This window comes from Netta rufina, assembly GCF_964035555.1.
Source record: "Netta rufina genome assembly, chromosome: 15".
NCBI lineage: Eukaryota > Metazoa > Chordata > Aves > Anseriformes > Anatidae > Netta > Netta rufina.
The window spans coordinates 6564952-6581104 of record NC_140138.1 but is presented as its reverse complement, the minus strand read 5'-3'; the positions used below and the strand labels follow the sequence as shown (position 1 = coordinate 6581104).

At 59.7% G+C, this 16153-nt stretch overlaps 1 protein-coding gene across 1 annotated transcript; it reads left to right on the top strand.

The window, feature by feature from the left end:
• Window positions 1–4780: 4780 nt before the first annotated feature.
• Window positions 4781–14773, top strand: NLRC3 (NLR family CARD domain containing 3; the record flags this gene model as incomplete). Its single annotated transcript, XM_084296154.1, has 18 exons — window positions 4781–4806; window positions 5292–5650; window positions 6628–8371; window positions 8687–8773; window positions 9507–9590; window positions 9807–9890; window positions 10298–10381; window positions 10745–10828; window positions 11464–11547; window positions 11771–11854; window positions 12707–12790; window positions 12894–12977; window positions 13193–13276; window positions 13424–13507; window positions 13624–13707; window positions 13951–14034; window positions 14125–14208; window positions 14683–14773. The coding sequence occupies 18 exons, from the start codon at window positions 4781–4783 to the stop codon at window positions 14771–14773; spliced, it is 3399 nt and encodes a 1132-aa protein (XP_084152280.1).
• Between the last annotated feature and the right edge of the window lie 1380 nt (window positions 14774–16153).

Genomic DNA, 16153 nt, shown 5'->3' with positions numbered 1-16153 from the left:
CAGCTGGTTTTGGGGGTTCACAACCGCAGCTCTGGGCAGGCGCCGTGTGACCGAAGCCCTGGGGGACCTGGCAGGTCTCCAAGGCTCGGCGGCGGGGCAGCACCGCGGCAGCTCAGCGCCCTCAGCTCTGCCTCCCGCTGGGGCCGAGGCTGGCCTCGCTACAGGGCAGGCTCCTGCTCACTGTTTGTGCTGAAATCCCGAGAACGGAGATCCCCGGGGCGAGAGAGGCTGAAACTGCTCATGGGGAGAGGATCTGCGTTTCCGTGAGCTGCAGACACATAATATGCTGAAGTTTGTCCCGGGGGCATGGTCGGCTCAGTAAGTGCTTCATTTGTCATTTTGAGGATTCCGAGGTGTAGCAGCACCCTGCAGGAAAACTTCTCTCTGAAATTACCTTCATTTTTGTCGGGTTGGAGGTACCTGTAGATCAATCCTTGCTTTTTGCTGATGAGATCTGGTGTTCGGGCTCCTAGCACGCAGCCCGCGGGCACTCCCCGGCTCCTCACCTCCACTGCTTGCTGTTTAACTCCAAGCTGGGTCTGGGCCCTGCTTTTCTGGTTGAGGTTTTGGAGGAAAAAACAAACCTGGTAGGGGTTAGGTGTGGTGCATCTAGAAGATATTTACTGGGGAGTGAGAGCACTGCCTGCTGCGATGCTGGGACGTGCGAGGCCCGGCCAGCCTTGGCTCCTGGTGACACTTTACACTGGCCAGGCTCTACAGAGTGGTGGCTGGGGTAAAACAGCCTCTGGGGCCTGTGGTTTTGAGGTAAAAAAAACTTTTCTGGTAAAGAAGGGCTGGAGGGAGAGTGCACACAGGAAACTCTCTGTGTGGGCACAATCGTTTTTGCTAACATTACGTGCAATCGGTAAAAATAAAATTAGGTGGCATCTTAAAATGGTGTGCAAGCTTAGGTGGGTGAATTACCTGCAAATCCGTCGGTTCCGAAATTGGGTCTAACGCAGAAGATGCTTCAGGGAAATTCTTTTCTGTTCTGCCAAAAGGTGGCAGCCCGTGCTGCGCCGGGAGGATTTGCTCAAACCATCGGTGGAGGGAGAGAGGCTGGAGGGGACAGCCCAGTGCAATGGCGATGGCATGCGATGTGCTGCCCCTCGGAGAGCTGCCCTCCCTCCCCGCCCCGCAGATAAGCAGCAGGGAAAAACCAAAGCACCCACTGCTGCTGGGGTGGCGCGTCAATAAGGGAGCCTTGCAGCAAGAGCACCGCCACCTCCCACATCACTTGAGCAGGGGCAATTTTCTATTTTCGGCTTCCAAACTTGTCACCAGCCTTACCTACAGCCCCGAGCCCCCGCTGCTGTGGGGACAGATCCTGCTCCGGTCCTGGGGACCCAGAGCTATCACGCCACCTGCCCCAGCTGGAGCAAGGTGCCACCCAGCCTCATGTGTGCCAGGAAATGGTGGGAAGAGAGGCTGGTTTCTCTCTGAGCAATGCTGCTGCCATGGCTGGGGGACAGCGAGCACAGGAGCACCGTGCTGCTGGGCTCGGTGTGGGGCTTCCCGAATTAACCAGTGAGCCCCAGCGGGGTGCTCGTGAAAGGAGGAGAAGGCAGAAGCAGCACCGAGGGTTTCTGCTGGTTTGGGGGCACAGAGCTGCACTGGAATGGACAGTTCATTGCTCCTAGAGGCACCTGGTTAATAACGCAACTATTAATTAACGTAAGAAGCTTTATAACATATCTCAATACTGCAGATCAGCCAATTTCCACAGTTTTCCAGGCAGTCTGGCATCTGCAAAGGCTCCATGCCATGCCAGCCTGTCCTGTCTGCGACTCCTGGGCATGGACGTGCTGTGGACACACGCCCTCTGCTCGCAGGTGTAGTGGGACGAAGGAGGTAGGGCCACAGCTCTGCTAAGGGACAAGGCGAGTGCTGACCGGACATCCTCAGGTGGGCGACTCTTCTGCTGGAAGACAAAAGCAAAGCTAAAAGCAGCGCTAAAACCAAAGCACTCTGCAGGACTCCGCCGTGCCCAGGGCTCACCAGCAGAAGCCTCCCCATGCACTGGCACTCCGCTCACCCCAGCCAGGGGTCCCCATGTCCCCAGAGCCCCACATCTGGTGGCATCCCACTACATGGGACCCATCTGATGATTACCACCACCTTCTTGCAAACGAAATCCCCCATCTCCCTGCCTGGGGCTCACAGATGCCAGTTCAGCTGTGCAGCTTCCCCTTCTCCCTCTTATCACCTCGGTGCCCCCAGGGGCATGGCAGCAAGGCAGGACAGACACAAACCACCGCTGGATCCCCCTCGGGTGGCCACGCGGTGCTTGCAGCCTCCTGGCCCCTGCAGATAACAGCTTCTGCCCTCCTGGAGAAAACCAGCACCCACCAGGCAGTCCTGGAGCTGCGTCCATGGGAAACTTTCGTGCCGGAAACAGAAAAAAAAATTGCTGCCACTGCAACATTTCTTCTGCTGCTTTCTGCTCCGTGTCAGATGTTTTTGGATGAGCTGAGCCACGGCTGCTGGCTTCCAGCAGCAGGATTACATTTTGATGTAGCACCAAGGGATGCGATCAAATAATCTCTAGCGTTAGAGCAGGTTCTCCCCCATCAAAGGGCTTTTCCTGACCAGCCACATTTCAGAGGAAGGGCTGACAGGGAAACATCACTGCAAGCAGCAAAAACCCCTTTCATTTCAACCACGCTACTGGTTGCGGAGCAAAGATGAGAAACCTAGAGGCTGCTGCATGCAAAGACTTAATTGAATCTTCCAGGCCAGTTAGAGACAAGATGACATCAAAGGGTGAAAATTTTGCTGTGAACTGCTCCCCGCGCTCTTTTAATTTGTGCTGATATTTTAATTGGACCTAGAGGCTGCCTGAGGGGTGAAATGCGAGGCAGCTGAGCTGCCTCCAGGCCTCTGAAACCAGAGGGTCAGAGCTGGGCAGCCGAGGAGGAGCAGAAGGACTTGGCTTTCTGTCTTGGAGGGAGAGTGGGTTCAGACCCAACTACCCTTCAAACAGCACCAGCACCCCAAAAACCCTTAAAACAGCACCAGCACCCAATCCATGCCTCAAACCTTGGCTTGCCAGCGGGTGGACAGGGATGGGCTGCGTAGGAGAGCTGTGTCTGTCGCTGCACACCTCTGCGCGCTCACCGACACACTCACCCTTCATCATGAAGGGTCTCGAGGAGAAAGCGGCCCCACGGTGTGTGCAGGGACTCCAGGACTCGGCTCCGCTCCTCCCTCCTGCAACCTGGGCACTCACCCCTCAAGTCTGCTGTCGGGAAACACAAATCTCACACGGGTCTCCTGGCAGGACGAGCAGGGGAGACTGCAGAGGGGCTGTCCCCCATCCTAGCCTTGTACCATGGACCTGACCACGGACCAGAATCTCCTCCAGGTTCCCTTGGTTGACCTGTATTGACGTTTTTTTCTCTGGAAGAGGTCAGGTTTGTTTGACCAAAGCAAGCAAGAACTGGGACTGCTGGGCAGGCAGCACAAAGCCCCTGTGGTGCCCACGTTGGGCTCAGGAGAGGGTTTGGGCAAGGGTAGCCCTGCCTGTGAGCTGGGTCACTTCTTGCACAGCACCTGGCTGGCACACCTCGGGGTGAGGTGGCATGGACTTACACAGCCCTGGTGCTGTGCCAGGGCACTAGGATGCGGCGTCTGCGTTGCTGCTGCCCAAAGCAGCTGCCCCAGGAGGTTCTGGGGCTCCTGGCTCCACGGGCTGAGCAGTTCCCACCTGGACACAGCCACAGCGATGGTTTTAGGGCTGGCGAAGAGGCATGGTGCAAAGTGCTAATATAGATGAAGCCTGGAGCATGCTCAGCGGTATTTCCCTCCTCACCTCTACTCTCTGCTTTAAAAACAATGGGGCTTAGTGACTGGATGTGCTTCTAAACAACAAACCAAAAGTAAGAGCAGTCTGGCAGCGGTCCTGCAGCAGACGAGGGGGTGGGTAGGAGCTCTGTCTGCGCTACGATTCATCAGCGCTGCCACTGAAGTGGAGCACCTACAGCTCTGCAACAGGATGTGGTGTTTGCCACTGCTCAGCAAGCTGTGACGGAGGTTCTGGACGGCAACGAGGTGGCTTGGAAACCGAAACGGGTCCTCTGTCTTTCTGCTGCTGCCCCACAACTTCCTTTACAACAAACTTGACGAGCAGCGCACAGTGCTGCTGACCCACGGGTGACAGGACTGGCACCCTAACGCTTGCCGGGTGCCCTGCGGGTGGCACAGGGGTGTCACCACACCTCTGGGCACTTCATGCAGCCACAGTGCCTGAGAAAGGCACCTGCAGAAGCGGTGCTGGCGAAGGCACCAAGCCTGCAGCAAGGTCTGGGCAAGCAGGCAGAGATGCTGCAGCATGACGGGCTCAGCCCCTGCCCAGCCCACAGCAGTCTGAGCTTTTGGCTGACCTGAGCCCCAAGCTAAGACAGATGCTGCTGGATTTTAGTGTCAGAGAATCAGGCAGGGCAGGGCTGGCATCCGAGCTCTGCACGCAGCAGCCACAGCTCTGGAGTGGGCCCACGAGGGCTCGTGGCAGTGGCTGTGGATGGCCACCAGCTCAGTGCACGTCCCCCTGTGCCAGTGGTGGGGAGGGCAGTGTTACCTCAAGGCAGCTCCCTCCCACGCCGCTCCTCTCGTTCCAGCAGGAAGATGGATAAGGGCTGAGCGGGGCAGCCAGAGCTCGCACTGACGTGCTGTCTGCTGTGTGCCCACCCGAGGGAACACCGGGCAGTCCATGGGAAGGTGGTGGGCGCAGGCTGAGAGCCGTGCTGCTGCCAACACCGCGCTCCTCGCCCCAGGATCGCCGATGCCACGGGAGGCCTCTGATGGAAGGTGAGTGGTGGCCGGAGGGAGCTGCAGGGACACTGACACTGACACGGGCAGGTCCTCGGGTCTGGCTGTGGCTGGGCTCTGCGGCAGGACAGGCAGTGGGACAAGGAAGTCCAGCGCCTTGGTGGGGTTTGTGTCCAAAACTGGGGTGAGGTGGGGCACCCAGGTGTGAGCACTGATGGTGGTTGCCAGTCTGAGGGCTTGGGGTCTGCTGTGGTGGCATGGGGAGAGCAGCTGCCTCTGAAGGCAGACGATGTTCCTCAGACCCTGCTCTACGTAGGCTTTGTTTCCATCATCTCTTGTGTTCTTGGGTTTCTTTAACTCCATTTTCTATAGCCACCACCTTCACCGAGCACCTCCTAAACCTAACACACCACAGTTTTGGGATGGCATCGCCTCCAGGAGGACTTTCCCTGGAGGTGATGCTGTCCTCCAGGACTTTGTCAGGTTCCCCTGGAGGGCTCTGGTTTACACCCTGCTCCCAGCAGGACTGCCCTCACAGCCAGACCGAGTGCTCCACCGCCACCCTCCCCAGCACCCCCGAACCTCAAACCAGAGCCAACCCTGCTGCTCTCCTCTCCCGCAGAGGCTTGGATCAGTCGCTACCAGAAGCAGCTGGTGAGGTCCATCTCACCACAGTTCCTGGAGGAGATCATCTGCCACCTGCGGAGGCTGGACCTCCTCACGGCGGAGGAGGCCAGCCGGGCGCAGGAGGCGAGCTCCCTGCCCGAGCAGGTGAGGGCCGTGGTGGATGTCCTGGCTGGCAAGGGCAGCTATGCCTCCCAGTGCCTGCAGACCTTCATCGAGACCACCAATTCCCAGCTCTACCTCCACATCACTGTTTACGGTAGGCAGCGCGCAGGGGGGGCAGGACAAGGGGCTCTGCGGCCCCGTGGCAGTGTTGCTGCTGGCTCAGGGCCTCCTCCAGCCTCAGGCGAGGAAGGACAACAACAAGGGGGTGACAGGGCTTGCGAGAGTCGCAGCAGAGAGCAGGAGCCCCGTGGGGTGCAGCAGCGATGCCGTACCTGTGCTCGGAGGGTGGTGGATCCCAGGGAGCTCATGCAGTCTGACAGGACCACCTGGGGATGGATCCTCCATCGCCACCCACCTGCAGCAATGCGGGGATGGGGCAGGGCCTCGGGGGGGCCACGCAGCCTCTGAGATGCTTCCACAGCCTGGGAAGAGGCAGAAAGTGAGAGGACCACGTCAGTAGTGCTGGACTGCAGCCCCCAGGCTCGCACCCCAGCTGAGGCATCTCCTCTGCTCCCCAGGCAGAGGCAGCAGCCCCAAAAACACCAGCTCCTTCTTCCCCTCGAGCCCCTGTTTTATCTTGCACTTCAATATAAATATTGCTGGGGTTTGGGTGCAAGCAAGGGTCCAGATCTGTGGCAATGGGGCTGAGACCAAACCAGGGAGTCACGCCACAGGATCAGGCCCAGGGAAGAAAACTGGGGCCAGGCACGTGCCAGAGACCCCCAGGAAAGCACAGAGCGCTGAGGAGGGCCCGAGGACAGGCTGCAAAGGCAGTGCACAGATCAGGGTCTGGATCAACAAGGCCCACGGCAGGCACAGGCGCCCTGGAGCTGTTGACAAGCGCTCCTACAGCACAGCTCAGGCAGGGATGGGAGGCTTAAATGGGCTTAAATGGGCTCCTGGCCCTGCAGGTGTGGGGGGAGGCTGCAGGTGAGGCCAGTCAGGGCCCTGGCACACGCCTCATGCATAGGCTTTTGCTTTTTTTTTTTTTTTTTTGCTTTTTTTTTTTTTTTTTTTGTTTTGTGGTTCTCCTCCTCCCCCTCACCTCCTGTTTCATTTCTCTCTGGGCAGAGCCGATGGTGCAGAAATATCTGGAGAGCCTCCAGAGCTACTATGGGAATGGCTTGGAGACGGGTCCCCTCCAGCGCCTCATGAACCTGCTGCTGGTGGAAGGCTTGACCGACATCCAGCAGAAGGAGCACGACATCCTGCAGATCGAAACCACCAAAGGCCTCCGGAACGTCTCCAAGAGCATCCCTTTAGAGAAGCTCTTCCTGCCCCTGTCCAAGGTCAGCATCCCCCCACGGATCTCCGTGACCGTAGGGGTGGCTGGCATCGGCAAAAGCAGGCTGGTGAAGCTGTTTGTCCACAGCTGGGCAAAGGGGGAGATGAACAGGGACATCATGTTGGTGCTGCCCCTCACCTTCCGGGAGCTCAACACCTACGAGAAGCTCTCTGCAGAGCGCCTGATCCGCCTGGCCTTCCCTCACGTCACCGAGCCCAACTGCATCCCCGCCGGAGCTGCCAGGACGCTGCTCATCCTCGACGGCTTGGATGAGTTCAAGACTCCCTTGGATTTTTCCAACACGGTTGTGTGCACCGACCCCAAGAAGGAGATCCAGGTGGACAACCTGATCACCAACATCATACGTGGCAACCTGCTACAGGAGGCTTCTGTCTGGGTCACCTCCCGGCCGACAGCAGCCAGCCAAATCCCCGGCGGGCTGGTTGACCGGATGACAGAAATCCGAGGTTTCGGAGCGGCTGAGATGAAAGAATTTTTGGACCAGATGTTCCTGGACAACAGAGACTTGTCCAGCCAAGTGCTGCATCATATCAAGGCTAACAGATCCTTACACATCATGTGCACCGTTCCTGGCTTTTGCTGGATTTCTGGCTCTTCGATTGGTTATTACCTAAAAACCAGCACCGATCAGTCCCAAGAAATGACAGCTGTTCCTAAGACCCTCTCAGAAATCTATTCCTATTACTTTAAAATGGCTTTGAGCAGCGACTGGCCGGAAAAGCAGCGAGAAACACTCAGGATTGAGCAAGCTGTGAACAACAGCAAGAAAATCCTGGGCAGCCTGGGCAGGCTGGCCTTCTACGGGCTGCTCAAAAGGAAGTACGTGTTTTACGAGCAGGACATGAAGACGTACGGCATAGACCTCTCCTTGCTGCAGAGCAGCTTGTGCAGCAGACTCTTACTCAAGGAGGAGATGCAGTCCTCCACAGCCTATTATTTTTCCCACCTAACCATACAGGAGTTCTTAGCAGCTATTTATTATTACACCGCTGCGAAGCGGGCAATATTCGACCTCTTCACGGAGAACGGGATGTCCTGGCCCAAGCTGGGTTTCCTCAACCACTTCAAGAGCGCTGTCCAGAGGTCTCTGCAGGCCGAGGACGGGCAGCTCGATATCTTCGTGCGCTTCCTCTCGGGGCTGCTCTCCCCCCAGGTGAACAAGCTGCTCTCCGGGTGGCTCCTGGCGAAGGACGAGCACAACAGCTTCAGGAGCCAAGCCATCAGCTTCCTCCAGGGCTGCCTGAACACGGACTACGTTATCTCCTCGAGGACAGTGAACACCGTGCACTGCCTGCAGGAGATCCAGCACATGGAGATCGCCAAGTCTGTGGAGGAGGCGATGAAGAACGAGAGCTTGGCCGGGATGCTCACGCCAGTGAACTGCTCCGTCCTGGCCTATCTCCTGCAGGTCTCCGACGTGTGCGTGGAGGAGACCAACCTCTCCAACTGCCTGACTTACAACGTCTGTAAGAGCCTGCTCCCCCAGCTCCTCTTCTGCCACAACCTCAGGTAAGGCGCAGTGGGGCCGCACTTGGATTAGCGAGCAGGGACACCAGACTGCTCCCATGACTCAAAACCCCAGGGGTCTACAAGAGATGCAGGCCCACCAGCGCTGTCCCTCAGCACGAAGCTGTCCTCTGTCCTGGGAACGGCATGGGGCCAGCTCTTCAGTCTCAGGGACTGCTTCTGGGCCTGAGTTTTTCTGCTCGTGAAGCGCAGACGCCACGGGACAGCTGTGTTCCTATGCAGTTGTGGGTAGTCTTTTCCTCACTCTTTGTTCTCCAGAGTACCTTGGCTTTTGCTCTTTCCTTCTATTTCCTCCAGGCTGGACAATAACCAGTTTAAGGACAACGTGATGGAGCTGCTGGGCAGCGTGCTGAGCGTGAAGGACTGCCAGATCCAGAAGCTCAGGTAGGACCTGGCCCAGATGAGCTCGTCCTGGGGAGAACCAGAGCGAGGGGCCTCCAGGAGCGGCCGTCCTGCTGGCTCCCCAGGGTGCCAGGTGACAAGGACAGCCCCACGTGGGGGGCTCCTGCACCTTACCCTTGCTCCGGGAGCCCAGGCTCCCTGGGACAAGCTGCCAGCAGCAGCCCTGTGCAGGCTATGATTCATCCAAAAGCCCAATCAGTTCCACCCCCCTCAGTTATTTTTAGCTGGGCTCCTACCTCCTTGCTGTTCTTAAACCTGGAATTTGGGCAGCAAGCTGCAGCTGGCTTGTCTTGGTAACCCACCTCCCAAGGTCCTGGGTGTTTGCTGGGCACGAGGGGCTCAGCATGGGTTAGAGCAGCTGGTGCATGGAGATGTGTGGCCTCGAGAAGACGGGTCCCCTCTTTCCCATCTCCCTTCCCTTCCTTGTTTGTGGCTGCACACAGAGGCCCCTTCACTGTGAGCTCTGTGTTTCACTACATGAATTAAGTCTAGAAACTCCCCTTCCACCCCATCCCTGCAGAGCCACACCAGGGGAGCACACCCCAAAGCATTTGCACAGCAAGACAGGGCCATGCCACCCACCAAACAAACGCTCCCCATCGCTCTCCTCTGCTACACCATCCCCAGCTGCATCCCAGCACCACTCGCAGCCGCACTGGGGCTGTGAGAGCCTCTTCCTTCCCCTGACAGACACCCGCTCTCTTTTTCTGGGCAGCTTGGCAGAAAATCAGATCAGCAACAAGGGTGCCAAAGCACTGGCCAGGTCGCTGATGGTCAACAGGAGCCTGATGGTGCTGGAGTAAGTGTTGCCCCCTCCCAGCTCGCTCCGCGCTGTGCCTGTGCAACCAAACCCCTCCTGGCTCCCCGACGGAGCTGGGGACAGCCTCGTGCCCGACCCTGGCATCCCACAGCAGCACTCAGCTGAGCTGGGCACGTGTTGGTGAACTGCCACAGTCCCTTCTCGTGCCTTGCTAACCGTGTCCTTTCTGCTCACCTCTCCCCTGCCTCGCCCCAGCCTGCGGAGCAACTCCATCGGCCCCTCGGGAGCGAAAGCGCTGGCTGATGCACTGAAAAAAAACCAAGTCCTGCTCTCCCTGAAGTAAGTCTCAATTTCTGCAGCACCCCTAGGAGCAGAGGCATGGGACGAGCTGCCTGCATGGCTGCACGTCACGGTTTCCCTGCCCTCATGAGGAATTCCTGGGCACACCCTGGTTCGGCTGTGCCGGGCAGCAAGCCTGACTGCAGGGGGCACGGAAATAATAGGGGCCCCAAATCCCCATCAGCCAGAGGGGCCCTAAATCTCCGTTGGGATGCAGGACTGCACAACAGCAAAGCAGACTGCTGCGGGCAGCAAAGCTGGGAACCCCTTAGTGCTGTATCAGGGGGGTTCCTGCTCACCCTGCACTGGTGGCAGCCCTGGATGGGTGTTTGATGTCTGGGGGTGCTGAGATGAAGCAGGTGCCACCCGCCCTGGTACTCGCTCACAGCTTGCTCCTCTCCTTGCAGCCTGCAGCACAACGTGATCAACGAGGACGGTGCCACCTTCCTGGCCGAGGCCCTGCTCACCAACCACAAGCTGACGACCCTGCAGTGAGTGACCGGGACCCGGTGCCCCCCTGCTCCTCCCAGCCACCAGCAGACCCTGCACGGGCTCCAGCTTGGCTCCATCCCGGTGTCTGGCTGGCCACGGGGGCCAAGCAGCAGAGCCGGGGCTTTCCCATTGTGCTGCTTATCCTAGTTTACCATCCCCACACCAGCCCTGTCAGCAAAGACCTTCCAGACCTCTAGAGATTGTCACAACCCAAGTTCTTTCCCAGTCTGACACGTTCTCAGGGTGGAAGAGCACTGCCAGAGCTCAGAGTAACCTACAGGGGAGGAAGGGGGTGCAGGTGCTGCCAGCAGAGAGGTGCCTGGGCCTGGCTGATAATCAGGGTGACTTCCTCTCCTTTGCAGCCTGCAGAAAAACTCCATCGGAGCTCAGGGCGCGAGGAAAATCGCAGAAGCACTGAAGAGGAACTGCAGCCTCAAGGAACTCATGTGAGAGCCGACAGGGGCAGCACGAGGCCGAGGGATGGCAGTGCCAATGCCACGCGTCCCTGGGAGCTGAGGGCAGGGCTCTGGGCTGTGCTACGCAGTCAGGACAGGCTTTGTCCAAGGGGGACATCGTGGGTGAGGGTGGGAAGTGTGCCAGAATGGCTTTTGGATAGTCCTGGTGTTGAGGTGCTCTGCTTACCTCTGAGATGCTCTGCTTACCTCTGGGGAAGCAGGGAGCCACAGAGGGAACCAAGGGGCCAGGCTGCTCTCCAGAACGGTGGGGCTCCAGGCCCTGTAGGTACATTAAAAGAGGTTTCAGCTAAAAAGCAATTTTGGTACAGCAACACGGGTGTGTGTGGGCTGGAAATTAGACCACAGCAAATTCATGCTTGTGGTCGGACCCCAAGGGTGTTCCCGTGACCCAAAGGTACACCAGGGGACATGGGGACCCTGTGGTGGCACTCCTGCTGGGTCAGGTGAATCCTTGGCAGCAGGTCTAAGCATGGCCACAGCAAGGGGAGGCCAGCAAAGCTGCTTAGGTCCCACTGGAGGGCAGGGGGCTGTGGGCCCCACGTTGCCAGCAGGGGCTCTGGCTGTGACACAACTGCTGGTAATGCTCCCTCGGCCTCCTGTCTTAGGCTCTCCAGCAACTCCGTTGGAGACAACGGCTCGGTCGCCTTGGCTGAAGCTCTGAAGGTCAACCACAGCCTGCAAAGCCTCGAGTAAGTCCCCGACATGCGGCAGCCCCTGGCTGCTTCCCCTCCTGCTGCCACAAAGCCCTTTGCTGGGTGCCCTCTGCTTCTTCCACGTTTGCTCCTTTGGCCTCGGCTCCCCTTGGTGACCTCTTCCTTGGTGTAAGAGGCGCTTTTAACCCCCAACACAACCCCGCAGCCCACCCAGCAGTGCCAAGAGCGGCCCATCCTAACACCCCCCTCTTTGTGTCAGTCTCCAGAGCAATTCCATCAGCAGCGCCGGGGTTGCGGCTCTGACAGCGGCTCTCTGCTCCAACAAGGGACTCGTCAACCTCAAGTAAGTGGCAGCCCCTCTGCCCCCCATCCCAGCGATGCCGCCCTGGGGCACAGCTCTCGGGACAGAGGGGACACGGGAGCTCCTCGGCAGGCTGGGCTCGTGCCCGGCTGCTTCCACGACTGCTCTGGATGCTGAAAGCAGCCTCGGTCCCTAAAAAGGCTGAGGGTTGGGAGTCATTAAAGTTCTCCCCATGAGGTGGTGTCAGCTCAGCTGTCTCTCACAACAAAGCCATCGCAGCAGGGAAACAAGCTGAGAAAAACCCCAATAAGCTGGCAGGGCTCACATCTGTGGGACGTGCTGCGAAAACTGGCTGCTGCAGGGAGGGGTGGCAGCAGGGCACTTGTGACAGCAGCTCTGTTCCATCTAATGCCACCCCACAGAAATCACAGGAGCTCTGTCTAAACCCCAGGAAGCGCTGCTTTACAGGTGACGGAGCCCTGGCACAGGTTGCCCAGAGGGGCTGTGGAGTCTCCTCCTTGGAGATCTCCAAAAGCCACCTGGACATGGGCATGGGCAGCTTGCTGGAGCGGGGGGTGGAGGAGATAGGCCCAGGGATCCCCTCCAACCTCGGCCACGCTGTGATCCGTGATCCCTGTTTTCAGTGGGGCGGTCTGTGCACAGCCCCACACCACGAGGTCACACTTCAGGCTTCCATCTCCGAGGACACCTCTTGCTGAGAACAGCAGCAGCTTGTTTCGCTGCAGACAGCCATGCAGGGAGCGGAGATGCAGCTGCTGGTGGAGATGCTGGTGCCACGGATGGTTACAGCCCCAGAGCAGGGGGCAGAGGGGCTGGGGGGGGCAGCCAATGCCCTGCCTTGGTGCTCCCCGCCCAGCCTCTGTCTTTCCCCAGCCTCCGGGAGAACTCCATCAGCAAGGAGGGGGGCCCTGCCATCGCCCGCGCCCTGCGGACCAACAGCACCCTCAGGAGGCTGGAGTAAGTCCCACGGGGCCAGGAGGGCACCCACGCTGCTGCGTGGTGTCGCTGGAGATGTCCCAAACCACGTGTGACTCGTGTCTCCTCTGTCCTCTGCCCCTAGCTTAGCAGCCAACCTGCTGTACGACGAAGGCGGCAAGGCCATCGCCCTGGCGATGAAGGAGAACAGGGCGCTCACCTCCCTCCAGTGAGTTTCCCTCGGAGCTGGTGGGCAAGTGGCTTCCTTGAGTTGCCCTTCCACGAGACGTGGAGCTTGCCATCCTGCATGGACCCGTGGGGGCCTTGCACTGGGTGAATGGGTTCACCCCTGAGCCTCCACCGCGTTGGAGGTGGTGAGCAGATGGGTGCTGAGCCCGGAGGGACCAGGGCACCCCAAAGCCCAGCCTTCACCTTTTTTTGCAGCTTGCAGTGGAACTTCATTCAGGCAAACGCGGCCACGGCGCTGGCACAAGCACTCAAGTCCAACAGCAGCCTGGCCAGCCTCGAGTAAGTGTGGATACAGGCGGGCAGGTCCTGGGCACCCCTGGGCACGGACCCCCAGGGCACTCTGGCACACCGTGCCCTGTGCTCGATGCCCGTTTCCCTGCTCCTGGGTGCTGGGGCTGGGGCAGATGCAGGATTTCCCTGTCTTAGCTTGCAGGAGAATGCCATCGGAGATGAGGGGATGGCCGCCCTGTCCGCTGCGCTGAAGGTCAACACCACCCTGGCAGATCTCCAGTGAGTGCCCGGGCTGTGGCAGGGCCCCGGCGTTGCAGCTGGTCTGATTAGCTCGCCTAATTAGCGCACCACAGCCACCTCAGGATGTGCACTGAAGGGCTCTTGTTCTCTTGCAGCCTTCAGGTGGCTTCAATCGGTGCAGCTGGGGCCCAAGCCCTAGCGGAGGCCTTGATGGTCAACAAGAGTCTGCAGATCCTGGAGTAAGTGCTCGGTGGGGCCAGCGAGTCCCCGCCACGGTGACACCGCTCCCTGGGGGTGTCTGAGGCTCCGGTCTTTGGCTCATCACCTCTTGCACCCCCTACGTCACACCCTAGCAGACTTACCTGCCCCTTGGCTCGCTGATGTGGGGCTGCCTCTCCCACCTCCTCCTCTCGCCCACGGAGAGCACGGGGCCCACGGGTCACCCCGGGCTGTCCTTCCCCACGGCCTGCCTTCCTTTGCAGCTTGAGAGGAAACTCCATCGGCGTGGCAGGAGCCAAAGCGATGGCCAACGCGCTGAAGGTGAACCGGAGCCTCCGCAGGCTCAAGTGAGTACGCCCTGCTCCCCGGGGCGAGGCAGGAAAAACGCCCCCAGACCTTGCTGGAGGTCGGTGCTCTGACCCTGCTGCCTCCCGCAGCCTGCAGGAGAACTCCCTGGGCATGGACGGAGCCATCTGCATCGCCACCGCTCTGAAGGGGAACCACGGCCTCACCTACGTCAAGTAAGTGGCTGCTGAACCAGATGGTAAGGCAGGGGTGGGGGAGACCTTCCCCACTGCTGGCACTGCCCATCCCCAGCTGCCCTGCAGGGGCTGGGGGCCAGGGCATCCCGATCTCCTCCCGAGTAGCAGCCAACATCCCTACGCCACTCCAGACCCCACAGCTCCTCTCCGGGGATGCCTTCAGGGCAAAGAACCATCCTAAAAGTCAAATGCTCCCCAAAATACCACAAGGTGCAGTTGGATCAGCCCTTCCAGCTCCCCAGGGGTGTTCTGCAGCTGCTCACCTGGCTGCCTCGGGGCTCTCAAAGTCAGAGTCCTCTGCGACCAGGTCCTCGCACGAGGTCTGGGCTGGCGTGGGGAGGTTGCAAGCGATGCTGGAGGCTGGTGCAAAGCTGGGGAGCTTCTCTCGAACCCACTGGGGATCTTGCTGCACCCTGTGTCCAAGCCTGAACTCCTCTTCCTCCCCTCTCTCAGCCTGCAAGGGAACCGCATCGGGCAGTCGGGAGCCAAGATGATCTCTGACGCCATCCGGACAAACTCACCCGACTGCGTTGTGGAGGTGTGAGGGCCCCTGGCCGCGAGGAGGTGGCCTGGTGGGGCAGAGGGCGTCCCTTCGGCCGCTTGTGCCTGCACAGGGGGACGCCGGGCCCAGCGGGGGAGAGCAGGGGCAAGGAGAGCCCTGAAGCTCTCAGCAGGGCCCCCAGGGGCTGGCGGCTGCTGGGATGCGGGGTGCCGGATCAGCAGTGCACGAGGGTCAACGCTTGCCAGTGTTAAGAAGCTGGGGAACACACGGCTGGGGGCCCCTTCAGCAGAGCCCTGGGGGAGCTTGGAGGCTATGTGAATGGGTGAAATGGAAACAGGAGGGAGGAGGGGACACCCCACACGCCAGGCCCTTTTCCCGTGCACAGGGATAACTCACCTCCCACCGCCTGGGCAGCAAACCCCTCCTGTGATCTCCGTGACGCTGGGGCCGTGGTGCTGTGCCCGGAGCCTGCCCTACACCAGGCACATCCTGACCGCCCAGCAGCTCGGCTCTCTTCTCACCCTGGGTTGCTGTAGGCAAACGTCACGGCGCCCCACCCCGGCCCCGGGACATTGCTCCCAGTGCCAGCTCTTCTCCATCGAGGTCTGCTAGGGAGAGGCTGGGAGAGCCGGGTGAAACAGCCGCCCCTTCTCACCACACCAAATCCAGCCCCGTCCTGCAGCTCCTGCTGCAGTCCTGGAGAGAGGAGAGCTTTGCTGTTCCCCCGCTCAGATCAGTCGGGGGTGCTTTGGAGCAGGGCATTTCAGAGCAGGGGCTGCTCCTCGTGCAGCGGTGCGCCTTGCCGTGCCCTCAGGAGCAAGATGGTTTTGGCTGGGAGTGCCCAAAGTGTTTGGTAGTGCTCTCCTGCATCAAAGCCTCTTGGAAGAGACAGAAATCCCAAGGTGTAGGAGTAGAACCATCTAGAAAGGCCTTGGGAAATAAAGAGCCCTTGGGAGAAAGGAAGGAGGAGCGGGAGGGCGCGTGGAAGAGGACCAGCACTGCATGAGGACAGGCCACCTCCAGCACGCACATCCAGGTGCTGCTGGGAGGCCTCCTGACAAAGTTCTGCCTCTCACGAGTTTAGGCTGGACTTCTTGGGTTTCCTGCTCTTGCCATCGGTGACAAGCTGGGTGACCTTGGGACGTGGCTTCCCCCTGTCCCAGCTCTGGAGAGGGTCCTCCCCTAGCAGGTCACCTTCTGGGCAGGCAGCTGCTGAAGCAGAGGTGCCTGGTGATGCCTCAGGGTGTGCAGCAGAGACACGATGATTCCAGAAGGTGCCAGGTTTGCAGGTGACCAGAAGCCAGCCTGTGCAGCCCCCAGAGCTCCTGCCAGCCACTGCCCCTCTCCCTGACCCACCCCAGCCAGACTCCACACTCGGACATGCTGCTGCTGCTGTCCTGCTCCAAACACCTCTGGGGGCTG